This window comes from Cyprinodon tularosa, unplaced genomic scaffold (genome assembly GCF_016077235.1).
Source record: "Cyprinodon tularosa strain WSP-4 unplaced genomic scaffold, ASM1607723v1 ctg347, whole genome shotgun sequence".
In the NCBI taxonomy this organism is placed as follows: Eukaryota; Metazoa; Chordata; class Actinopteri; order Cyprinodontiformes; family Cyprinodontidae; genus Cyprinodon; species Cyprinodon tularosa.
In genome coordinates this window covers 756,975-784,164 of record NW_024039060.1, presented here as the reverse complement: position 1 = coordinate 784,164, position 27,190 = coordinate 756,975, and the positions used below count along the sequence as shown (strand labels likewise).

At 37.1% G+C, this 27,190-nt stretch overlaps 1 protein-coding gene across 3 annotated transcripts; it reads left to right on the top strand.

Moving 5' to 3' along the window:
* Positions 1-965: 965 nt before the first annotated feature.
* Positions 966-26,738, top strand: ponzr1 (plac8 onzin related protein 1). Of its 3 annotated transcripts, none has more exons than XM_038294882.1 (4): positions 966-1,090; positions 14,738-14,848; positions 19,869-20,014; positions 26,344-26,481. In XM_038294882.1, exons 2-4 carry the CDS (start codon positions 14,740-14,742, stop codon positions 26,479-26,481), a joined length of 393 nt encoding a protein of 130 aa, XP_038150810.1. In that variant the 5' UTR covers positions 966-1,090; positions 14,738-14,739. The 3 variants fall into 3 exon arrangements, with proteins under 3 accessions (XP_038150810.1, XP_038150811.1, XP_038150812.1); XM_038294883.1 differs by lacking the exon at positions 966-1,090 and adding an exon at positions 7,688-7,889; XM_038294884.1 differs by lacking the exon at positions 966-1,090 and having other exon boundaries at positions 14,740-14,848; positions 26,344-26,738.
* Positions 26,739-27,190: the final 452 nt, after the last annotated feature.

Sequence of the window (27,190 nt, the reverse complement as noted above, 5' to 3'; positions counted from 1 at the left end):
CTCCCCAGGCCTGAAACTGGTGGTGGAGTTGAAATAGATGAAGATGGTCAGTCTGTAGACTGCTGGTTAGCGAGCCGGTCTGCTGAGCTTTACGGGGAGATCCAGTGGACTGCGTGAGCTGATACCAGAGCTTCAATCAGGGACCTGGGAGATAGAAGTCCAGTTGGATAACACAGGTTGAGAGAGCCGGTCCATGATGAGCAAGCATGAAGCGACAGTGGAGAGGAAAACCTCCCCTTTGGGAAGAAACCTCTGGCAGAACCAGGCTCAACATGGCGGTGTTCTGCCGGACCGATTGAGATGAGACAGGGAACGCAGAAAGAGTCCGGGAGGAATAACACTCTGATGAAGCTTTAGCTACAATGTGGAGGAAGGGCTGGAGGTGGGTTGAAACAGAGTCATCTGAATGAAGTCACAGCGCATCCACCGCCTGCGCACAGGAGACCACAAGTGGATTGGAGGCCTTTTTAGATGAAATTTGGATGCCGATTGGCTTTCCTAGAGGTGTGATTCGAAGCTGATTGGCTGTGTCGTAGATGGATGTAGGAGAGCAATCAGTTTCTTCAGTTTAACTTCCACCTAGGCTCAATTTGTATCACATAACATCAACCTGCCCAATGACTATGGGTGGAAATGAGCAATCTTGCTATAACCTGGCACCTGCCTCTTTCCTGCATTTTCCCTGTGTGAAATATTTTCATTATATTGTTGAATACCTATTTTTTCACTTGTAGATTTTTTATTTTTTTTTTAAATCAAATAAATAAAAACAAAGAACTGTCCCTTTACATCAGCTGCCTGTGCTGCCAGGGCAGAACCATGCATGTCTTCATCAGTAACCGTTCACGCAAATTAAATCTATTAAAAGGCTTGCTTTGTCAAAACCCTAAGACCACATCCTATGTGTTTTTTTTTTCTGCAGGTGGCTTAACTGGCATAGTAGCTGTAGTGTGGGGAGGGGATTATGGGTGTGGGCACCTTCTCTCTCTCACTCCGTCTTTTCAGAAAAGTGAAACTTACAGGCTCATTCGTCATTACTTTGCGCTCAGAGCTTTCCACGCCACGTTTTTATCAACCCAACTTTAAAGAGGTAAGAAAAAAAATTAGAATAATAAAACGAGCTGCTGCTTTAACTTTCCTTTAGATTTTCCTGCAAAATACTTTATTTCACGGTTCTTTAGTTTCAATCAAGTTTTTGCGAGGTTACTTTTAGTTTTTTTAAATAATAAATCAAAACGCAGATTATTTTTGCTCGTTCCTAACTGTTCATTTCATTTGCATATATTTAGTCTATTACAGTCGTTTAAATCGGAAATGCACGGTTGAATTGCGATTTTTCTTCTTTCTCTGATTAATTAGATTGACTAGATACATTTAGATCGACCTAGATGTATTTTGTCTAGATGTTGCTCTCAGACCTTATTAAAAGCGCCTGTATCTGTGCATAAAACAAAACAGGTTATATATGTAGGGCTGCACTAAGGCATAAAAAGATGAAACATATGATAACCGCCCAACAGCCTCCTATGAAACTGTTATGACCCACGTGACTCTATATATATATATATATATATATATATATATATATATATATATATATATATATATATATATATATATATATATATATATATATATATATATATATATTTTTTTTTTTTTTTTAATATATGTATGCATATATATGTATATGTATATATGTGAGCATATATATATACATACACACACATATATGTCTGTGTGTGTATGTATATATATATATATATATATATATATATATATATATATATATATATATATATATATATATATATATATATATATATATATATATATATATATATATATAATATGTGTGTGTATGTATATATACACTTCTATATAAAGGAGTTAAAGACCAGAGCAAAGACTGCAGCAAGTTTATTTATAAAGCACAGAGACTCATCCAGGATGTCATGGCAATGGGTACAGGTAGTTTTTATCATCCATATAGTAATTTTTTCTTATATTTGTCAGTTCACCTTTAGCTTTGACACGCATCCAAACCAGAGTAGAGAACAGCCTGGTAATAGCTGTTTTTCACATTGCGCTATCAGAGCTCATCAAAGCAGCTCAGGTGTTGATGAAAACAAAGAACTAATTAAGTAAGTCTGACTATAATTTTTGTGCTGTATTTTTTCTTAGCTCTAGATTTATAAACACAGGTTCATAATAGGATTTATTTATTACGATTCCTGACTAACTTACAGGCAACATATTTATGATGTTTTTTTTTTTTTGAGATGGAAAGCCTAACATGCCTAAGAATTAAATGCTCTAATTAAAATATTTAGTAAAATAGATTGTATAGTTATTTTACTGTACGTTCCACTTTTGGACAATCATCAACACTTTTAACTGATAGGGTAAGAGTGAGGGAAGCACTGGTTTAGAATGGGGCCAGAATCACCATAACAGGGCAGATGTGTCTCTTTCTTTTTAGGAAAAATATTTTTTCATCAAATCTTTCAGACCTATTTCTTATTTGAAATATCAATGCAACGTTCATAAGCTGTATGTAACGCAATTTCGTTCTGTATGCACTCTGTGCATACAAAATGACAAATAAAGAAGTCTAAGTCTAAGTCTAGACCTTCCTCCCTTTTTAGCCTGAACTTTTTCACTATTTTGTCCCCCTAAGCATTTCTGTTGCAATAACCAGTCAGCAACCAAAACATTTATTGAGGGATGGAAGGACACTTACCAAAATAAAATTCTTAAAGACAAGGTTGGTTGTATAAAAAAATTAAAATTAGCCAATAAAGGAAATATTTGCTTTTAAAGACAAAAGCACAGAGAATATAGAAGTTAATGAAGTAAAAACAAACACAACCTTTCCTCTATGAGGAAAACTTTCTATGAAGAAAGGGCTCGCTCTAAATCAAAAACTATTGGGCTCTTTAACTTTTCAAAAACCTTTAACCAAACCAACACTAAGAAATATGAGGAGGGATTTTATTCACAAATTACATTGTGAAAAGAACAAGCAGTGTCTCTAAGGTGGTGAGAGAATGGTAGGTGTCTTGTTACACTTCAGACTGTAAATGGACTTCCTTTCCGCCTTTGTTGGAAACCGTTTGCAGAAGGTTTCACTTAGCACTGAAATGTCTCATGACTCCTCTTCACAGACGCCCTCTCCTGTCTGTAGGCTCCCTCTGCTTCATCCTGACTGCTATAAAGAAATTCTTAAAGGAATAGTACACCCAAAACATGATTAGCCTTCATTTTCTACTCACCCCCATGCTGAACAACACTCTGGAGTACTTTTTGATATCTCAAATGCATCTGGAGATCTGGGAGGCTTCTTTCTGTCTGCTGACATTCCAAATAATGGAGGTCTATGGTGCCCGAGGCAGAAAGGTCCATAAAAGTCCACAAAAAACGTGTCAATATTCCTCCATACTGCTCGTCCAATGTATTCCAAGTGTCCTGAGTGGGTAGCGTCCATAATTTACTCGAAACGAAGTCATTTAGAATGTTTTTAGAGCATAAACAGTAGTGTATAGGATTTCCTAAAAGCACGTTCACGAGTCTACGGAAACCGCGGCAGACCGAACCAGATGAAAGTGCGCATTCAGCTCGGCAAAGAACTCATGCTCTTCCACAACACTGAAGTCCTCAGACATTTTTCTTTCGTTGTTTCTTTCTTTGCACAGGTAAACAGCACATTTCTTCTTCTACGCTTGCATTATCGGCAGAGCAGACGCTGAATGCGCACTTTCGTCTGGTTTGGTCTGCCGCGGTTTCCGTAGACTCGTGAACGCGCTTTTAGGAAATCCTATACACTACTGTTTATGCTCTAAAAACATTCTAAATGACTTAATTTCGAGTAAATTATGGACGCTACCCACTCAGGACACTTGGAATACATTGAACGAGCAGTATTGAGGAATATTGACACGTTTTTTGTGGACTTTTATGGACCTTTCTGCCTCGGGCGCCATAGACCTCCATTATTTGAATGTTAGCAGACAGCAAGAAGCCTCCCAGATCTCCAGATGCATTTGAGATATCAAAAAAGTACTCCAGAGTGTTGTTCAGCATGGGGGTGAGTAGAAAATGAAGGCTAATAATGTTTTGGGTGTACTATTCCTTTAAGTCTGACCTCTGATCCTGCGCCTCATTTGCACTGCACTGTTTCGTGCATTTCTTGTGAATTTGAAGTTTAAGCATGGAAATAACCATAGTGGATGTTTCTTTTCAATGTCCACAAGTATAACAGGCATCCGGGATGTCGATCTCTGTGTTGCTATCCTAGAGTACGCTGTCCAAATATATTTGATACTTTAAAATACAGTTATCGCACGTAAAACCAGCTCCAGAAAATAGTTGTTGTTACCCTTCTGACGGTCGTCGTTCCAACATGTCTCGCCCCAGAAAAAACACTGCTGGCATGTCATTGGTCCAACCTGCCGGTGGATTTGTTGTGAGACTAGAAACTCAGACCTTGCCACAATCCAGGTTGCAGCGCAAGGTTAGAGTTTTATTGCATTATTATTATTTTTTTTTAAATCACGTTTTACTGATCTGTAAAAAAAAATCTATAAAAAACTTTGAATAAAGGAAATCTAATATCTGAAAAATAGCAAACTTTAAAAAAATTATTTTTACTCCTTTTCCATTTGTTTCCTTTAATAACATTGGAACAAAATTCTCTCCATACTTCCAGACATGTCAGCTCATCAAACCGGTCTTGCTTGTTGCACATCTGTGCTGCATTACCAAATAAAGTCCAGATCAGTCTGTTTACTTCAGCTGCTCTGAAATGCATCTGAAGATGAAAGAAATGTAGAGAAAGACTGAATACCAATGGGTCATAATTTAAAGGGCATTGAGTTATAGAAAAGATTAATTACTTTAAAAAGTAAATAAAAACAAGAGAGGAAGCCTAGTCTTGCTTTTAATTATGAAAGAAAGGAGATTACAGAAGGGATTTTGTAACTCAGGATATTGCTTAAAGAGGGGAATTGCTGCATAGTGCAGGTCTTTGCAACATTATATACAAATAGATATATATCCGGGTGTCCATAAATAATGTAATTATGGTTCTAAAACTACTTATTTCTATCCTTAACTCACTAAAGAATACTAATTCACATCTGTAAAAAAATTTTTATGACTTTTGTGAGACAATGTTTATGGTTTTTACATTTTCTTTGTTAAACTGCTTCTCACGTCATCTTTACCGTTGCAGGTCGGGGAGAGACGAGTGATAAAACAGAAAGGATTTTAAGGCATCTTTTTTGTCAGGAAATACGTTATTAACCTTTAACACATTATATTTTAGTATGTTTACTATTTTTGGGGAGGGAAACGTCATTTAGGTATTTCTAACAAAATAAAATCGAGGTTGACCGGAATGTGTATCTGGATGCGCAAATGAGCTGGTAGCGCAGAACGGATCATGCTTCTGGGACGGATCGGGTAGTGACAGTGACTAATAACAAAGATGGCGCAGGCACCACACTGTGGACTTATTTCACTGTAAGTTGTAGATAGGGTTGTCAGAAGTATCGATACTCAAAAAAGTATCCATACTGAAAAGTTGTATCTGGATACAATACTCATTTTCAAAAGTATCGATACAGTGCTACCACCAGTGGCACCTAAACAGTCATTCATGTTATGCGCAGATTAGAGGAAAATGCACTTTCTGAACACTGTGTGATTGAATAATTCTGTGCACTTTTCGGTTTCAGACTTTTTTCTGTAACAGGTGCAGCTGCTGAGAATTATTTTTGTGTGTAAAGTATAGCCAAGGAAGGAACACTTAATTTTAATTTTGTAAGTTTTTTATCAAGCTGGCTTAGAATTGTGCACAGCATACAACCTAAAAATATTGTTTATTGTATTTATTTATCTATTTATTGTATTTTGTTTATTAATGAAAACATTTCTGTTGAATTTTGGAGTCTTTGTTTTTATCCTTGTGGTATCGAAAATGACATCGAGTATCGAATATTTTACTTAGTATCGGTATCGAGTTGAAAAGTTTAGTATCATGACAAACCTAGTTGTAGATTTTATATTTATGCCATTTTAACTTAATTCATCGTAAAATTATTTTTTGTTTTGACTGATATTTCCTGATGTGATAACGTATTTGCATTTGTGGGAGCTCATTTCGCACTGGCTTGTGAGCATCAGGCAACATACCTACTAGGGGTGAGTATTGGCATAGGTGTTGCAAGTATTGTGACCCAACTGTCACAATACTTTGGTGACGATTTTGTAATATCACCATATATTGCGATATTTTTCGCAGCTATCCAAATAAAATGTTTAGAGAAAAAAATCAAGTGCTGTATATGTTCATCATATACAGGGGATTGAGTCAGTCCTCGTCTCCCACTGTGACTGCCTCAACCACAGATATGCCGCTGCGCTGCGCCGCACAACAAAAGGCCTCCATGGCACTATCTAAAAGAGTGGCGGTGCAGAGCTAGCCTGTTTTCCCTCATTATTTAAGTAAAAAGTTTTTTTTTTTTTAATTTAAACCAGGGAATGAAAGATTGATAATATATTGGGCAGCCGAAAATCACAATATATCGCCAAATGATTTTTTTTCCACACACCTAGTACCTAGGTGTCTGTTGTTAAGAGACTATTCTGCTAAATCAGATTAATTAAAACACTTCAGCATGTTTCTACTCACACGTCTGGGCAGGGTTTTAAACAAGGATAGTTGAAGATGGATACATTTTTGAAAAATCAGACCCTTGGAGGACTCTAATGCAGATTAAAACAGAGCAGGAATCCTCACTGCGAGTAGTCATAACGAAGAGAGTCTAGACTAGGACATCATTAATCAATTCTGGTCATGGAGGTCTCCGCAATCTTTGATCAGAGGTGGTCACGATGTTCTACGGAGCAGACCCGACGTCTCATAAGACATCACACACCATAGGATTATCTCCCCAGAAATGGGGGCCCCTTGGAAGGGGAAGATCAGATCAGAAATTGCCAGAATTTTAACTCTACCTGCTCACACTTCATATATCCAAAAACCACCCGTCGGACTCAGCGCCGAGGCGCCAATGGCGCTTGTCGGACTCGTCAATCTGGAAGAAGTAGAAGAACTCCCTTGTTTGCATATGCATAGTGCACGAAGTTCTGGCAAATCAGCTCGTAGTTGCTTGTAGCTCAGCTTCAACAGCAGGATTTGTCCACTAACACCCCACAAAGGGCTGACTATATTGCAAACATGTTTAATTTTCTCCCGACCTTAGGATTCCTGATCAGGAGTTGGTCGTGAGAGGCTGATCAGCAATTGCTACCCCCTGTATAGTACACAATGCATTACGCACAATGAGGCTTAAGCTCGGCCTGAGCTTAAGCCTTTAATTGGCCTTTAATTGATGGGTGTTTAATTGAGAGAGGTGGTTGCATCCTTTTTTTTTATTTTACTAGCAGTTTATTCTGAATTATTTGCTTTTTTATTGCATTTAATCAGAGTTGCTTTAGAAACCTCTGCACTTTATTTCAGCACGTCACAGCCTGTAAACTATTTTTCGAGCACTTCTCACTGAAAGCAAATTAGGGGAAGGAAAAAAAATTTAACAATACAGGAACAATGCAGCTGTGATATTAAACAGGAAGTGAATCTAACAGAAAAAGTCAAAAGGGTATTCAGCAGCCAAGATTTAGTACAGTGTATAGCTGTGTATATCTGTATTAGTTGTTTGGATAAACGTAGCTCTGCACATCCAGAAAAGGATCATTTTGTCTAACCTTTTTCATTAAACTACAGAATTTAGTAAAACTGGATGAACTTTAAATTTAGAGTGAGATAACAGATTCTTAATTGGATTTTGTTTTGGAATTTGAAGTTGTCTTGACTGAATTAACAGGTGAGTTGTATGGCAGTTTTATGTGTGCTAGCATTTCTTCCTTAGGGCATGGAACTATTGTTTCTATGGAGTCTTATTCAGGATCCATGTATATTCAAGCTGTTTTTTTTCTTTTGAAACCAAAAAAATGAAAAAACTAAAAAACATTAGAATTTTAGTATTTTTTTCATTGAACCAAAACAAGAAAACAGATGATAGCCTGCTATCTTGTTTAGCGATTTTTCCGCACGAAACAAAAAGGAAAAAGACGGTTAAGGAGCACATTTCTCAATTTTGATTATCATATTTTGTAGGGATGCACGATATAATCGGCCCCCTATCGGTATCGGCCTTAAAACTAAATATCGGACATCGGCCACCCCACCGATATTTAACCCGATATTTGATCAGCTTCTGAGTTTCAAAAGTCTAAAAAAAATATATATATATACTACTTCTTCTTCTTCCTCAAAAACTTCTTTTTTACAGACTTAAAAACTTCTAAAGACGAGGTAAAAAATATTGATACATTAAAATATCACAATATCTTCATATGCTGATATATTTGTTGGGTTTTAATCCAGAGAAATGTGACTTTAAAAGATTAAAAGGAAAATGATCAACACAGAGACCGGGTTTTGTGACGTCAGTGTGTGCCGGGTGGAGAGAAGAATGCTGGCTTGGAAAGCCATCACCTTCTCCCACAGATCCCTTCATGGCAAAGCCTTTTATTAACAGTTTACAACATCAAACAGGCGGGCCTAAAACAGCAGACCCAATAATGATTGTCTGAGAGGATGCAGGTAACAAGATGGTGTGAATTGACCTACTGGCTGGATGGAAGTCACACATCCGTGTGATTCTGCCTCATGACCTACAGGAGGTCATAAAAGTTTATGACCCTTCTGGTTGAAACACAGGATAGTATCACTCTAACAATATTGCCATTTAAAAACACCAAATCAATCTCTTTTACTAATGAAATATTGCTATATGTCATCGTTATGCTACGAAATCCCCCGGAAATTCACAAAATTTTGTGATACTTTTATATGTTGATTTATTGATGCGGTATCGATCTATTTTACCAACAAAATCTCACAATAATTTGCAAAATATCACGAGAGTTTGTAACAGAACGATGAAATTTCACGAGATTTTGAAAGTGAAATAGATCGATACCGCGTTTTTAAAAATCAATTTGATATCAGCATATGAAAATATATTTGAGTATATAATTTTTTAAAGTGTCAGAAATGGATAACAAAACTGCTATTTTCAATGACTACTTATTTTTGTCCAGCTTTAATATCGGTATCGGTTATCGGCTACATGAGTTTTAAAATATCGGCATATCGGATATCGGCCAAAATCCCAATATCGTGCATCCCTAATATTTTGACTAATAGTTTGAGACAGAAGTCCTCTCTGCGTATGCAATGTGTTCTACACAAGTCATGGCATAAAATATTTTTCATTTTCACTCTCAAGATGCCTTATATTGTGAGATCTCGCACTGACTTTCACTCTGTATAAAATATGGCGGCCATCTTTTTGAGATCGACCTGAGAATAGCACAAATTTCACAGTTTTTTTCAGGATTTCGCATTAACTTGTTGGCAAATCGACAAACAATCAGGTCAATCTGTTGCTTTTATTTTAATCCTTTGCTTAAAAAAATGACATAAAAACATAAAGAAATAACAGTTTGTCAAACAGGCAGCCTGTAGAGATTTTAAAGGTCCAGAAGGTGACAGTATTGAGTGACACAGTATCAACGCAGTGTCAATACATTTTTGAATGTCTCGAAATGCTTCATGTTGCCTCATCAACCCATCCCTACCTTCTAGCATAAGTATTATTTTGTTTTAGGGATGCACAATATAATCGGCCCCCTATCGGTATCGGCCTGTATCGGCCTTAAAACTGAATATCGGACATCGGCCACCCCACCGATATTTAACCCGATATTTGATCAGCTTCTGAGTTTCTAAAGTCTAAAAAAAAAAAAAAAAAAAAAAAAAATACTACTTCTTCTTCCTAAAAAACTTCTTTTTTACAGACTTAAAAAACTTCTAAAGACGAGGGAAAAAATATTGATACCTTAAAATATCACAATATCTTCATATGCTGACATATTGCCATTTAAAAACACCATATCAATCTCTTTTACTAATGAAATATTGCTATATGTCATCGTTAAGCTACGAAATCCCCCGAAAATTCACAAAATTTATATTTATATATGTTTATATATTGACTATTTTACTAACAAAATCTCACGACAGTTTGTAACAGAACGATGAAATTTCACGAGATTTTGAAAGTAAATTAGATCGATACCGCGTTTTTTTCAAAATCTATTTGATATCAGCATATGAAAATATATTTGAGTATATTATTTTTCAAAGTGTCAGAAATGGATAACAAAACTGCTATTTTCAATGACTACTTATTTTTGTCCAGCTTTAATATCGGTATCGATATCGGTTATCGGCCACATGAGTTTTAAAATATCGGCATATCGGATATTGGCCAAAATCCCAATATCGTGCATCCCTACTTTGTTTGTTCATTTCTTTGGAAGTAAACTGAAACACTCCTTTGTCTGTGAGTGTAGAAAAGTGTTTTCCCTTTTGGTTTTAAAAATGGCTAATCGCTTGTTGGTAAATCTTTGATTCATTTCAGAAGAAGCTTAGAGCTCAGGTCTCAAGAAACTTTCCCATGTTTAGGGTATTGCCAAGAGATGCACACATCACAGATACATTTTTTTTAACCCAATTTGTCTTTATATTGAAATTCCTTGCATGCGGTCCATACCCTGTTTGCCCAGCATTTTATTTTTGTTCACTTATTGAGAATTGTATTGCATGACAGAGAGCAGGATGTTTGGTGTGCTGTTGTGGTCTATGATGCTATGAAACAGTATCCTAAAAGGTGTTAGAGCTGATGTGAAACAGTTTTGAGAGAGCTCTTAAGCAGTTCCTCTCCACCCTGAACACATATGTTGGGCTTAAATTACTCTTAATTTTTTTTTCTATGTTGTACAATTTTATCACAAGATTATGAAAAAAATTAAATAACTAGAGCTGGAAATTTGCAAAATTAACAGGTAATTCAAATCACGAGTAACACCAGCGGTGGACGGTCAGGACCTTCAGAGCTAAACTTTAATTTTCTTCTTTCCAACTGCATTAATTTATTCCAAACGATCAGTTCTCTTAATTTCGTAGCGTTTCTATTGGCTGCTCTGCTTCCATTACATTTAAGTGGTTGTTACTTTTTTTTTGTCCAATCAGATTTCAGCCTTAGTGCGTTGCTATGTCAATCAAATCTGCCCAGGGCCTTTAGAATCAGCAATCTGACCTCTCAAATTCACCCTCACACTAACCTTCCTCTTGATTATACCAACGGTTGATACATTTTATATTTGAATACTATTTGTGGTTTAGTTTTATTAAAATGTTAAAGTGGTGATATTAAGAAGTAGAAGTTGAGGGTTGTCGACTGAAGGCCTAGGTACCAGATATATACAGGTGCTGGTCATAAAATTAGAATATCATGAAAAAGTAGATTGATTTCAGTAATTCCATTTAAAAAGTGAAACTTGTATATTATATTCATACATTACATACAAACTCATATATTTCAGATGTTTATCTGAAATATATGATACACAATCATGGGGAAGACTGCTGACTTGACAGTTGTCCAAAAGACGACCATCGACACCTTGCACAAGGAGGGCAAGACACAAAAGGTCATCGCTAAAGAGGCTGGCTGTTCACAGAGCTCAGTGTCCAAGCACATTAATAGAGAGGCGAAGGGAAGGAAAAGATGTGGTCGAAAAAAGTGTACAAGCAAGAGAGATAACCGCACCCTGGAGAGGATTGTGAAACAAAACCCATTCAAAAATGTGGGGGAGATTCACAAAGAGTGGACTGCAGCTGGAGTGAGTGCTTCAAGAACCACCACACACAGACGTATGAAAGACATGGGTTTCTGCTGTCGCATTCCTTGTGTCAAGCCACTCTTGAACCACAGACAGCGTCAGAAGCGTCTTGCCTGGGCTAAAGAGAAACAGGACTGGACTGCTGGTGAGTGGTCCAAAGTCATGTTCTCTGATGAAAGTAAATTTTGCATTTCCTTTGGAAATCAAAGTCCCAGAGTCTGGAGGAAAAGAAGAGAGGCACTTCATCCACGTTGCTTGAAGTCCAGTGTAAAGTTTCCACAGTCGGTGATGGTTTGGGGTGCCATGTCATCTGCTGGTGTTGGTCCATTGTGTTTTCTGAGGTCCAGGGTCAACGCAGCCACATACCAGGAAGTTTTAGAGCACTTCATGCTTCCTGCAGCTGACCAACTTTTTGGAGATGCAGATTTCATTTTCCAACAGGACTTGGCACCTGCACACAGTGCCAAAGCTACCAGTACCTGGTTGAAGGACCATGGTATCCCTGTTCTTAATTGGCCAGCAAACTCTCCTGACCTTAACCCCATAGAAAATCTATGGGGTATTGTGAAGAAGAAGATGCAATACACCAGACCCAACAATTCAGAAGAGCTAAAAGCCACTATTAGAGCAACCTGGGCTATCATAACACCTGAGCAGTGCCACAGACTGATCGACTCCATGCCACGCCGCATTGCTGCAGTAATACAGGCCAAAGGAGGCCCAACTAAATACTGAGTGCTGTACATGCTCATACTTTTCATGTTCATACTTTTCAGTTGGCCAACATTTCTATAAATCCTTTGTTTTTATTGGTCTTCAGTAATATTCTAATTTTCTGATATGATGAATTTGAGATTTTCATTTGTTGTCATTTGTAATCATCAAAATTAAACAAAATAAACATCTGAAATATATGAGTTTGTATGTAATGTATGAATATAATATACAAGTTTCACTTTTTAAATGGAATTACTGAAATCAATCTACTTTTTCATGATATTCAAATTTTATGACCAGCACCTGTAATATATTGATAACCATTTCATTTCATCTTTAAGCTTGGTGGTTTAATGCTTTCAAAGTGTCCTTTATAATAACAGCAGATAAATATGAATAACAACTGATACAGAGATCTTAACTGCAATCAATCAGTGTAGCTTTATTCAGTTTACAGTGAATACTGATCAATGACTCAGAAATGCATTGCAATATAGCAGCACTGGAGAAAAATGGGTTAGCTCAGATGACATGAGGAAACCAGGCCATGAAGCATGTGCATCCATGTACACGTGACCAAAATGAGCTTGTCTGGTGCTAACAATGTTAGCCAACCCAACTCTAGCAGCATTAGATGAAAAGAGGGGATAAGCAGGGGACAATCTCTGGTTTGATGCACTCGGTTCAGCAGTCCAATCCACTCACCAGGAAAGGAAGGGACGATTACCTGTTTGATTTCTTATCAGGAACCCAGTCCATTCGTCCAACAGGCAGCTCTTGGAGAGAGGACGTCTCCTCAGAGCAGCGGCTGATAGCTTTGTAGCACAGATTCAAAACAATAGACGAACCAAGGTGCTACTTCAGTAGCAACAGAGTATGCAGTGGTGTCAAAAGCTGAAACTGATGTGTTGTTTCCATTTGTATCAACATGTCTGCAAAACATATGTGCAAAAAGACATTTTTTGCACAGAACTACTTGAAGAAGAAATACAGATCACCACTCCTCAGAGTTGACAGTGATCTCCCATTGGCCTTTTTATATTATAAAGCCAAGAGCCTGCTTCTCTCACACAAGAAGCAGTCACATTAAGTAGTTGCAGAAAAACATCTCTGCTTTTGACCAGGAAGTGAAATTTAAAGATCTCAGAAACATATATGTTTAAAGTTAAACATGGGCTGTTTGTGGTGTGTTTTCTTCAAGTTTAGAACACATTGTTGTTTTATTCCATTAAAAAAAGTTTGCATTATTTTTTTACTTTTTAACGGTAAAATGATTTCTGTTCTGTTTTTCAAAAAATGTTTTAAAGTAAGATGATAAAGAGACTAATAGCTGAAGTGAGTTCATAAGTGCTTGTCTGATTATGGAAAGGCTACATATAGGTATTGATTAGGCTTAGGGACGGGGGTCATGCACAGCAGAGTAGGTTAAATTTTGGGGTGTGATTCAAAGATGTTAAGAACCCCTGGTCTAGAGTTTGTTTACTTTTCATATTAATAATTTATCCTCAATAAAATTATGTAACTAGAGATGTACCTGAACCCATCCAGCTTCTCAACCTGAGTAATCTTTCTAAATATGGGGAGCTACAGTTAATCATATCCCTAAATTAATGATTGTATGATCGTTAAAGGAGTGTATGTGGTTTCTTCTCTTCTTAGACACTCATAGGCTGACTAGAAGTCCTCCTCCTTTCTCCTCACATTTGCTTACTTTAGGAGCCATGTCAAGGCCTGGGCTGCTTTTTGATAACTTACTGAGATAAAATACAAAATAAAAATCTTAGGATTATTGAAAATCTAAGCTTTTTCCTAAAATGACATCAGTTAGAGCTACCAGTGGCGTTAGGATTCTCTACTCCGTTCTCTAACAGTTAGTGAAATGAGTTAAACTAAAACAGTCCATAGACTCTCCTATGTTTGTTTTATATTAAACCAAGTTAAAGACAAAACACAGGAGTAGTCTGTGAAAGAAATGACATGAGAAACGAAAGCAAATATATTATCTTGTACTGTGACTTTTTTAAAGCCGTCTGATTAATATCCTGTAAAAGCTCAACACAGCGTGTAAATGAATTCTCACCACCTCAGATGTTCCCTTTATAAAGGAAGAAACTGGGGGTGTTAGTGTGCAAGAACTATCAGAAATCAGAAATAAAACTACACAGTTCCTCTTTCATTATGTCGACTCTGTTTCCTCCAGATATGGCTTACCAACCCCAACCATCCCAGGTGGTGATGGTCACCTCCACCCATCACGGTGTCGGGACATGGAGCACTGGCATTTGTGACTGCTGCACCGAAATGGGGACCTGTAAGTCCACTGAGCAAACGGCATAATTTCTTACAACCTGCAAAAAAAGTACCAATAAAAAGTTCAAATGTCTTGATATTTAAAGAAGCCTCTAAAACCAGACGCCCTAAGAACATTTCTGAGAAAGGAGAATAAGTGTTTGTTTTTTTACACATTCATTGTTTTGCACCAGGCCCAGCTATAATCTTTGTGGTCAAACAGATAAAGGTATAGTTTTTCTAGGTAGATCATCAAAATAAGTGGTCCTACTAATTGTCAATCATTCTGGTAATGTGTTTATTCTGGTGAGTCTGACACAGCGGAAAAATTGTAAATCTTCTTTTGGAAAGGAAGATTGTATGATTGATGCAAACAGCAACTTTTAAACAGAGCTGCTTCCTGTTGAGGTAAAAAAACAAAAACAAAACACCACTATTAGAGAAATAAAAATGCACCAATAAAACCAGTATATATTAAAAGCAACCCCCCATGCATGTGCATTTTTTTAAGGTCTTTTCAAAAAATCACGAAAATCCTCCACTGTACATTTAATTACTATTTATATGTTTACATTTTACGATTTTCTATTAAAACATAAAGAAGCTTTGTTGTATTTAACATGAAATCAGTACATTTCCCTTAAATGACATATTTAACACCAGAGTGCAAAAGTGAGAGAACTCTGTTGTGATCTGGACAGTATGACGGAAGTCAGTAGCAATTAGATGGTAAAAAACATAATGGATGCACACTACTACACGACCCACAGGAGATATCAACAATAACAATAGCAGATTGTGCATGTGGTGCTGACTCCTTTAAATCTACTAAAATGCTAAGCTAACATTTAACTAGCTTGAACCAAAATTCTCACTACAGGATATTGTTTCCACACTAGATGAATATACTCTAAATATTTAACTATCATGTTCTGCTGCTCTGAAGCAGTTATCTGTGACTTTAAAGACTCAATTCATTGTTACACTTCTGTTACATTGTCAGATTGTGATCACTCTGATTTCTTCCTGTGTTGCACAGATAAAAAGGCAGCATGACATTTAAAAATTCTAATTATAGGCATGTCACAGTAAACAGTAAAACATTTTAACACTTGGTCAATTTGAATAAGGTCAATTTACATGTGCATGCTTGATTTTTTTCTTCCTGTCTCCTTTGTTCTGAATGACAAAATGTTCACAGCGTAGTAATTGTAGCACAGTCTGGTGACTGAGGAGTAGCCAGCCAGAAAAATACGATACAGAGACGGGATTGCTTTAAAAGCTAAATGCAACAGCAGCAGTGATAAAGCCCTTTGGATTTAAACCAAATTAAAATATTACCCTCCACCATAATAAGATGTGGGACAGTTTATCATCAAGAACAATTTGTTTACAGTAGGTGAGAGGCCTACCTTATTGACGAAATACCTAAAATTATGACACCCAAACTGACAAAAAATAAATTGAGCCTGTGTTTGTGTAAACAGGGCCTTTAAAGGAAACTACAGGAAAAGAAGATTAAATAAAACACCTTGGTGAAATAAAGGCATCATTTATCTTTTTCGTCCAGCAGAAATATTCAGCTGTACCAGAAGATAAGTTAGAGACAAGTCAAGGCAGGCAGCTACACAAAGTTAAAAGACAAGCTAAAAGAAAAACTACAATGTAGGAAAATTTATAGCATAACAATGGCTTAAAGTGTTAAAGCCAGTCCAAAGTCACCTTTAGACCAATATAGGATGAGATATTGGTCTACAGTGCTAATTTGTAATAAAATAAATTTTTCTTTTCTTCAAACTCAGCAAAAATACTTGCTTTTAAAGCAAGTATTTTTCGATCTAGGTGCTGCCTATTTCATGAAAACATTCATAAAGCTTATACGATGTCTGAGAGCTCATACAGCCAGAAAAAAGGACTTTCAGAAACAAATAACCGTTCCTGCTCAGTTCCAATTAGCTAGTAAAAGAGCCTCTTGGTTTCAACCTTCAGCTGGAATCATTGTGCTCAGCCTTACATTATCTCTCTGTGTGGGCGTTTGTTTGGCGCAGCGTGGTTAAAGCTGGTGCTTCCTGCAGGGAGCCTTCATATGTATATATGCTCCAACCACGCCTTTTTACAGGAAAGGGTGAGGCTGCTGCTCAGATAGTAAAACTTATGATGATTACTCAGAGATGCATGAATCAAGGGAAATACCACTTTGTGCATGATTCTGTTGAAGGAATAACTTATAAGAGAGTGAAAAGCTCCAAAGAGTGGATTGTTTATATATAGGTCCTTTAAATAATATGCTACTAAGAAGAATTATTAAAAATTTGTTGTTTTTTTTTAACAAAAAACAACAATGGACTATGTACAAGATTGGGAAAATTGTGCAAGCAGCACGGATATAAATTATTTTTGATTTCATTTGGAACAGTGGTGACTATTAAGTCTTATATCAATGTTTTCTTCTTTATGTGTTTTCCTATCATGTAAAACAATTTTAGTCATCCTGCTAAAATGTGCTATACAAATAAACTTTTTCTTCCCTTTCCTAGGAGAGAAGCAGGACTGAAAAACAGGCCCAACTTTATCATCCATAATCAAAGTTGTTGATGGCAGCAGCCCAGCTGATGCCTCTGTCCATGATGATGTCACAGGATTAGGTCAGATAAAGCTAATATGATGAGGCAGGGAGCATATAATGTGGAGGTTGAACTACCAATGAGTGCAATATTGGAGAGTAGAAGTAGAATGAAGCAGAGTAATGAAAAGTGGTCCCTAGGTCCTCCAGCAGTCTAAGCCTATCGCTGCATATCTTTAAATATATAACTTGAGCCACTCTAACTATACCTCTATCAAAAAGGAAGCCTAACCTTAATAGTAGATAGTGTGTCTGCCTCACAGAACAGAACTGGTAGTTGGTTCCTCATGAAAGGAGCCTCATAACTAAGGGTGTTTCCTGATTTAAGGGCTACATCCTTCCAAGGTGGCATTTGTACATTTATTTAACAGTAAACAGTGAAGTAATCCAATTATTACTACCAACTTTTATCCTGTTTCTTATTGGTCTATTGTAGGTTTATTTTATTTGTATGTTATTATTTAATTGATGTAAAGTACTTTGAATTTTTTTGTACTGAATTATGCTGTACAAGTAAACCTAACTTGCCGTGGTAAAAAATATGAATGAAATTAAGCTTCTATGCTTTCTATGGCCTAAAATAAACTTTAAAGATGTTTTGAGACAAAAATATAGGTCTTTTAAACTTAAATAACTACTTAATTTATAAAGATTCCTCCTAACATTTAAATTTAGGTTAAACATTTTTTAACACAAGCTCAGAAAAGAATTTATTTTCTTTTTAATAAACGTTTGCTAAAATTTACGTCAGTCTTAAAACAAGATCATTATACTAGACATTACTAGAGGTGTCTTAAGAAATTAACAATAAATTTTTTCACATGCTTGCTGCCATGGTACAACAGCTGTGGTTGTTCAAGGGTTAAATGAACAAAAATTGGAGCAAATAGTTTTGATCCAGCCAATAATATAAATTGTATCCTCGGTATTGTGGATTAAAAATTGAACGTAATGTTCATAATTCTGATTATTTTTGCCAAATACCTTCTATATTAAAGTATAGTTTTTAATCATACCGCCTTGGCTTATATATCTTCCAGAAGAACATTATTTTTCTTCAGCTCTTCTTCACCCATTTATACTTTTATGAAACTAGGCATAGAATAATTATGGCCTAAGAAATGTATATCATAAAGGATATTCAAAAACAAAGGTTTAAAGTCCTAGGGAAGTCATATTTAAATGTAAAATCATTCTGGCTTAAACATGCATATAAATGTACTCTTTATCAGACCATATTGTCGCAAAATTTAGAAAATTTCTATAAAAAAAAAAAATCCTGTCTGAAAATCTTTTTTTTTCTCTCATTATTTTATGCAGGCCAGTTAGTTAGAAGTCAGCCTGTACACCTAAATTCGGCCAATCATATATTAATGGTCATCTGTCAATCACATTTTTTTTGGTCATAGCACCTTGACTCATATGTCGCAGCTAATATACGCAACGGTTGAAATAAGAAATAGGAATCATTTACTGTACCATTGAGTTCCGTCCCAGTGTCCACGGGGATGGACATCTGTGTCTTCGGCAGGCGTAGAGCTAACAGAACTGGCAGCGTTGCGAGGCAAGGGCTCAAACATGTACGGCTGTAAGCCTTTTACACCAAACCAAGCTTCTGCCACCCTGGCGTCCTCTTCCGCAACAACTTCGTCCCCGCTTTCCTCCTCTAAATAAAAAATGAGGAGGTCGTGGATGAGGAGACTCATCCACGACCTCCGACACAAAACTCTCCTCCTCTTGCATGTTTCCACTGTCCATAGCATAGTGTCGTTTCTAAGTCACCAATTTAGTGCTACTTGGTCCCAATGTATTTTCCCTTTGGGAACATACTAGCTCTAAGTTGCTAAGTGGTTAGCAAGAGTCTTCCGAGAAAACGGCCACAACCAGACTTGTTTGCAAACCTTCTGCCACAACAATCCCGCCCCCTTGATAAACGACCAATTACTTTCACTTTATTCTCTCGTGTAAAGTCGGGCACTACTCAGTAGAATTCGGAAATGCAATGGTTAGAACGGCCGTTTCCCATCGGTTTCTTAGATCTATGGTGTCATGGTTGCTGGGCAACGTTTTATAAGCCAAAAATGGCTTTGTTTTGGCCACTCTATAAAGCTTCGAACTCGAACGCTAATTTAGACATTTGGAATTGATAAAGCTTCCAGGATGGGAAGTGAAATGTTTTCAAACTTGGAAACATAATCTCGGAAATCGTTTTTTTAAACTTTTTTGGAAAAACTCTGACGTGATTTCAGTCTGCTTTAATCCCAAATTTAGGCCGAATCTGGTTTGAAATTCTTTTAACACCGAAACTATCCTTAATAATTTGAATTTGTTTTGTGGGCTTTATTACTTAATAAAATTAAGTCAATTCAGTGATGAAGACTAATTCTCACTAATAAAATATTCTCCATCTCCCCAACAGGCTGCTGTGGCCTGTGGTGTTTCCCCTGCATGCAGTGTCAGACTGCCAGTAAACATGGATGGTGCTGCGCCATGCCGCTGCTAGACATCTGCGGCATCGTTTCCTGCATGCTGCGCTCCAGCATCAGGGAACGCCACAATATCCCTGTAAGTCTGGAAGTTGTTGGAGCAACGCTCATTCATAGTGTCTTCGTGTTGCTCTTAGGTGGTGTGGCAAACCTAATCATGGCATATTCTTACTTCCTAGAATTTTAAATCTTACTCAGATGCACCACAGAGCGCCACAGAAAATCATTCCTGCCTGTGGTCATCAATCTCTATAACGCCCCCCTCCAATGATTCAGACGAACCCCCCCCCCCCTGTAATTCACATTTATGCACTATATTTTCACTATCACTTTACTTACCCAGAACTACAAAGGCCTATAAAGGTGTGTGTATCTTCCCTATGGTTGGATAAGCAAAAAAAAAAAAAATTAAGGAGTTATCCCTTCTGCCATTTTCTGTGTATTTAATTCTTAAAATGAAATTGCTAAAATCTGAGAGATTTGTCCATTTTTTTTCTTAAGAAAATGACTGTTTTGTTTTTTAATTGAAATTTTCTAAATTTTGTGACAGTATAGTCTGAGAAAGAGTACATTTATATACCTGTTTAAGCCAGAATGATTCGACATTCAAATATGATTTCCCTATGGCTTTAAATGATGATTTTACAGTCGTTTCCTAAGAGAATGCAATTGTAAAAAAAATGAAAATCTGTGATTCTTGTGGATTTTATTTTAAAAACAACATGCACTTTCCTTACTTTTTCCAGAATGCAGCATACAAAACTTCCCTCCATCATTCATCCTGTCCGCTGAACTGCTGCTAGTTTTACTCGCATGCCTGGAAGATGTCTAGTGCTACTACCACAGATGATCTCGCTCTCCTAATGGAATTGAACGATTCAGATTAGCTAGCCGAATGAATAGAAGGGGTGGAGCGTGGCCGCCTGTGGCCCGGGCTTCCCGTCACAACTCCAGTCCGGCGCGCGGAAGACGTCATACACACTCCCCTTTGTTTTAAAAAAATATAAATATAAAAAATATAACCACAGATGTCTGTGGGGACAGTGATTTGCCTACATGCTATGAATGCTGGCGTACCATAAATGATACATTATGAACAGTTTAGTTTGTGCCTTCAAGTCGTTGCCCAAAGGAAGACGTTACTAGGATATAACCGGAATATCTAATATTAGTAATAATAATAATAAACGGAATATCTTCAGAACAGCTCCAAATTACACAAAACTAATATGGGTGAGTAGAACATAATGTAATAACGTAAAAGCACGGGCCCAATGTAAAAAAAACAAACAAAAAAAAAGGCCTTCGACTTTAAGAATGACTTTCGTGGAGATTTTCGACAAAGAAAACATTTATTCTACTTGTAAAAAATGAATGCTTGTTGTTGACACAAAGGCTACGTTCACACTGCAGGCCTTAATGCTCAATTCCTATTTTTTTGTGAAATCGGATTTTTTTGCGTGTCCGTTCACACTTCCAAGTATATGCGACTTGTATGTGATCTACTGTGTGAACTGAAAGCGTTCAACCGAAGTGTCCCGCATGCGCACTCGAGGACGCGATGACATCACATGTAGCAAGCGTCCTCAGTGTTTGCGGAAGTAAACATGACTCGTAATACCGCAGCGTATATTGCGTTCTTTAAGTTCTTCTCCAACAGGAGCAGGCACATTACGAACGAAATCTTTTTAAGAGGATCAAAAAGAAAGAGAGCCAGGTTCCGGTAAGACCCTTCGAGTTTGGTCTGAATCGAGCTATCTTTCCAAATATGAATTAAGTCAGCAACCTCACTTTCTCTCCATTGACTGCTCTCTGTGTTATCTTCCGCCATGGTTGTTAGTTTTTCCCGCCTCCGCTTAGTAGGACGCAGATTAGTAACGTTTAGTAACATTTGTCAAGTATCAATGACGTGTAGGTCGGATGAATGCGACCTGGCGTATCCGATTCAGGATTCAGGACCACATATCCAAGTGGCCTGGGTCGCATTTGAAAAAATCCGATCTGTGTCGTTCAGACTGTCATAAAAAGATCTGATACAGGTCACATATGGGCAAAAAAATCGGAATTGGGTCACTTCAGGCTGCAGTGTGAACGTAGCCAAAGTTATAGTGTAGCTTAATATGGCTAACTGACCTAGCTAAAATAGGCTAACCTGTTAGCTAATGAGTACAGCTAGCCACAGTGTAACCCAGCTCTCCCCCTTTATATCATGGTCTTGCATTTACTTTGTTCAGTACCAGAGTTTCTGTTGGCAAAATGCAATGAGCGGGAAGGAAAGCAAATGTTCATATTTTTGGAGGGGAAATGTCCACACCAGTCCTTCAGAAAGAGACGGCTGTGTTAAGAGGATATCTAAGTATATGGTTCAAAGGTCACTTTTGATTCTTTTTTTTTTTTTTTTTTTTAGAAATAATTCATAAAAAATTTAAGAAATCATCAAAAATCAAAGCATTAAGCATCAAATGTAGGATCTAGAGTTGTAAAAGTAAAAACACCTAGGATCATTTTTAAGGTTTTTTTGTTTGTAAATTGCAGTTTCTAACTCTCTTTACTTCTGTTTTTGGGCTGTAGATGAGCACAAGGTTCTATTGGTATCTACCAAATCTCATACAGAGTTTGTTTCGGCCTCAATTCTTCTACATGATCAACAGATTCATACTATAGTAAATATTTGCTCTGGAACACCAATCTGGTTAACAAATAGTCCAATGATAGCAATGCATATTTACACCAGTCTTGCTTTTGAAAGAGGTGGTTTCAAGTGATCTAGATTTCCAATTATTTAGGTCACATACTTGAACATCTAATCAGAAAATAAACTGTTTTATTAAACGCAAACCAACAACCGCAAAATTGCAGGAAACCTAAAATGAGAAAAAATAACAGGCACTTATGAATCTTTATTAAAAATGAATCCAGTAAAGCTTTACCCTTGATCAGTTCTTTTAGCCTACTTCCTGTTTTGTTCAGTCAGTTTCCATTTAAATGGAAATTTGCGTCAGTTGCTTAGCCACATGTGGTCAAGGTGTTAGAAAATAATAAAAAAAAGCATTTGAAAACTGCTTCTTTTATTTTCTGAAATGTTAAAATGTGACTAGGGAAAAAATATGGAAATCTTTTTTTTTCTTCATAAAAAAAGGGATAGTTTCACAAATTCTAAACAGGTAGTTTTGTCCAAATAAAATATAACCTCATTTCCCCCCATAGCCTTGATGTGGTACAGTCCAAATCAACTCTGCCCCTTGGCCACCTGCTGGTTCTTCGGCCAAGGGACTGGAGCAACTCCAAAAACCAAACAGAATATAGATTAAACACAATCATAACAAAAACAGGATAAACTAGAGAGTGTGCACTAATTCTGGACTATAGTGTAATGGTAATAAATAAATTCCAACTAATGAGTCTCAGTAGAAAGCGTTATCAGTCATGTATAACTTTATTTCAGGTGCTATTTCAGTCCTAATTCTAACGTTAGGATGTTTTTTTTAATATCCTCCTACATTTAAATGTATTAAGTAGGTTTAGATTTCACTCTCTTTAAAACATACTTGTTTTAAATGTGCAAAAAAGGATTATTAAAATATGCCAATTTGAGTCAAATCCTACAGAATTATGTATTTATTAGAAAAATCAACCTTTACACTTAATAAATTCATAGCTTTAATGTATTTTAGTTGCATATTCCCAACTATGTCCAATAGATTTAGTAATCTGTAGTGTAATATTTATTGTGTCACCTTAAGGTATGAAAATCAGTGATTTTATCAATCAAAAGGTTTAGGTGATATACATGTGTATAAATATATGGAGGAAAGGAAAATCAAATTCTCTTAGATTTTCATGTAGAAAAATCTAATTCAGATCAAGATGACCCATAACTATAGATTTTATTCTATTGGATTATATTATATACACTATATTGCCAAAAGTATTTGCTCACCTGCCTCACATATGAGCTTAAGTGACATCCCGTTCCTAATCCATAGGGTTCAATATGACGTCGGTCCACCCTTTGCAGCTAGAACAGCTTCAACTCTTCTGGGAAGGCTGTCCACAAGGTTTAGGAGTGTGTTTATGGGAATTTTTGACCATTCTTCCAGAAGCGCATTTGTGAGGTCGCACACTGATGTTGGACGAGAAGGCCTGGCTCTCAGTCTCCGCTCTAATTCATCCCAAAGGTGTTCTATCGGGTTGAGGTCAGGACTCTGTGCAGGCCAGTCAAGTTCATCCACACCAGACTCTGTCATCCATGTCTTTATGGACCTTGCTTTGTGCACTAGTGCACAGTCATGTTGGAAGAGGAAGGGGCCAGCTCCAAACTGTTCCCACAAAGTTGGGAGCATGGAATTGTCCAAAATGTCTTGGTATGCTGAAGCATTCAGAGTTCCTTTCACTGGAACTAAGGGGCCAAGCCCAGCTCCTGAAAAACAACCTCACACCATAATCCCCCCTCCACCAAACTTTACACTTGGCACAATGCAGTCAGAGAAGTACCGTTCTCCTGGCAACCGCCAAACCCAGACCCGTCCATCAGATTGCCAGATGGAGAAGCGCGATTCGTCACTCCAGAGAACGCGTCTCCACTGCTCTAGAGTCCAGTGGCGGCGTGCTTTACACCACCGCATCCGACGCTTTGCATTGCACTTGGTGATGTATGGCTTGGATGCAGCTGCTCGACCATGGAAACCCATTCCGTGAAGCTCTCTGCGCACTGTTCTTGAGCTAATCTGAAGGCCACATGAAGTTTGGAGGTCTGTAGTGATTGACTCTGCAGAAAGTTGGCGACCTCTTCGCACTATGCGCGTCAGCATCCGCTGACCCCGCTCCGTCAGTTTACGTGGCCTACCACTTCGTGGCTGAGTTGCTGTCGTTCCCAAACACTTCCATTTTCTTATAATACAGCTGACAGTTGACTGGAATATTTAGGAGCGAGGAAATTTCACGACTGGATTTGTTGCACAGGTGGCATCCTATCACAGTTCCACGCTGGAATTCACTGAGCTCCTGAGAGCGACCCATTCTTTCACAAATGTTTGTAAAAACAGTCTGCATGCCTAGGTGCTTGAATTTATACACCTGTGGCCATGGAAGTGATTGGAACACCTGATTCCAATAATTTGGATGGGTGAGCAAATACTTTTGGCAATATAGTGTATCTCTATAAAAAAACACTAGACACAGCCACAAGCAGTCAGACTACAAACTCCAACTATTGCCAACCCAAAAGAGCCCTCAAAGGACCCCAGGAAAAAAAAAAGTAGACCTGAAAAAGGCGGTGAATCTACAGTAGCCAAGGAGGATGGTGGAAATAAGTCAACTTAGGGAGCAATTGGAATGAAATGAAAGTTATAGGGACTCAAATCCTGCAGTACCAGGCAAATCCCTCTGCTTAAGACAACACGTCCAGGCCTGTCTCAAGTTCACTAGAAACCATATGGATGATACAGAAGAGTTGCACTATTAGTAGGTAAATACTTAATTGCCTGGTTATTTAAGTAGCAGGCAAAAAAACAAACAAAAAAAGCCAAAAAAATAATGTGATGAAGTTGGGGGGTAGACTAAAAATAATAAATATGATCAAGCAAAAGAAAAAAGATGTAAGCATAAGAAATAGTAATAAGTTTCATGATCTACAGGTGTTTGGGTTTTGGTTCTCTTGCTATTTATCTTCTGTCTTGCCATAATCGGTTGTTATTTTTGCCAATAGGCCTTTGGTATGTTATTTATTTCTGTTTCGCTGGATCTAAGCTACGCCCATTTTATGTTAATTTGTCATCCTCCATTACTCACACCGCTATCTTTCTGCTTCCATTGTCATTCTCCACATTTCTCTCAGTAGATAAGCTTACATTGTTCTTGTACTTTGGTCCTACAGGTAAACCTCATAACATGACAATAATTTAGTTTTTGCTGGATTTATCAGATTTGTGCATTGTTTGTTTGTTTTTTTATCTATTTATTTGTCTATCCTCATCCCCCAATACATCTTCATACACCTTATTTAATTGATTCTATTTTTCTATTGTAAATACCGTGTCTAAACATCATCTATTTTCTTCTATGTGCAATTTTTCCTGCTACTGGAAATACAATTTCCCGAAGGGAGTAATCCCAAGGAATTAATAGAGTCAAGTCTAAGTCTAAGTTTCTATAAAATGCAGATTTTTGTAATATTTTAGCTTTAAGTGAGGAAAGAAATATCAAAGTTCAATGATATAAAACAATCGCAAATGCAGACTATGTGACAAAAAAGTTATAAAACTATAGAAATGGGTCAAGTATTTACATGATCTGATTACAAATGGGAAAAAGGAAGGTGCATCTAAATAAATCAGGATATAGTTGGAAAGCCTTTGATGTAGATCTCTGCTAACTTCATAATTCCATTCTTTTTGTTTTCATCTGCAGGGCTCATGCTGCGATGACTGCTGTAATGTAATGTTTTGCTACGTCTGTGTTTGGTGCCAAATGAATCGAGAGCTGAAGATCAGGGAGCGCCATCAGTCCGGCACCACTGTGGTCACCACTCAGGTCGGAAGAATGTAGCTTGTTGACCCGGTGGTGGTTAGTTCATTTCATGCGACTTGGTCTGCAGATAGTTAGCTGCACACATTTCCTAGTGTGTAATAGTTGATCATTTGTATTAGAGCAAAGGGAAACATTTATTTTAAATTAGTGCCTTAAAACCGCAGAATATTACTTTTTGTTTAACATTCTGATTAAAATGTTCATGCTTTTTGAAAACTATGTCATATTTTTGATCTATGTTTCCTAATAAAATACTTCCTTCAAGTCAAGAGAAAGCCTTCATCTTACATCATCTTTTCTCTACCATCAGATTATTCCTGTATATCACGAGGTTTGAGCATATAAACCATTGAGCAATAACCTAAGAAGCATCTTGCTAGCTTTTCTGCTTTCAGTACTGTGTAATTCTGGGTTTTTTTTTCAGTTTGAAATCCCTTTTTGACCTCTTGAACAGAATTATCTTTGTGTATCTGCTGCCTGCAACTGATTTTAATGTAATAAGAGTTAAGCAGATACATGGTTTACACTTTCTTAAAAAGAATGGAGATGTTGCAGTTTTCAGATCAATTTTCAGATCAGATTTTTTCATAACAGAAAAAGACGTTGGGATAACATTCGTATTCCCATATTTTGTTAATATTTAAAACACCTTATTTATCAAGATTTAATCTTTTATCTTTCCTGATCTCACAATCTCTCAAAACAGACAAGCAAATTTCCTGACGGC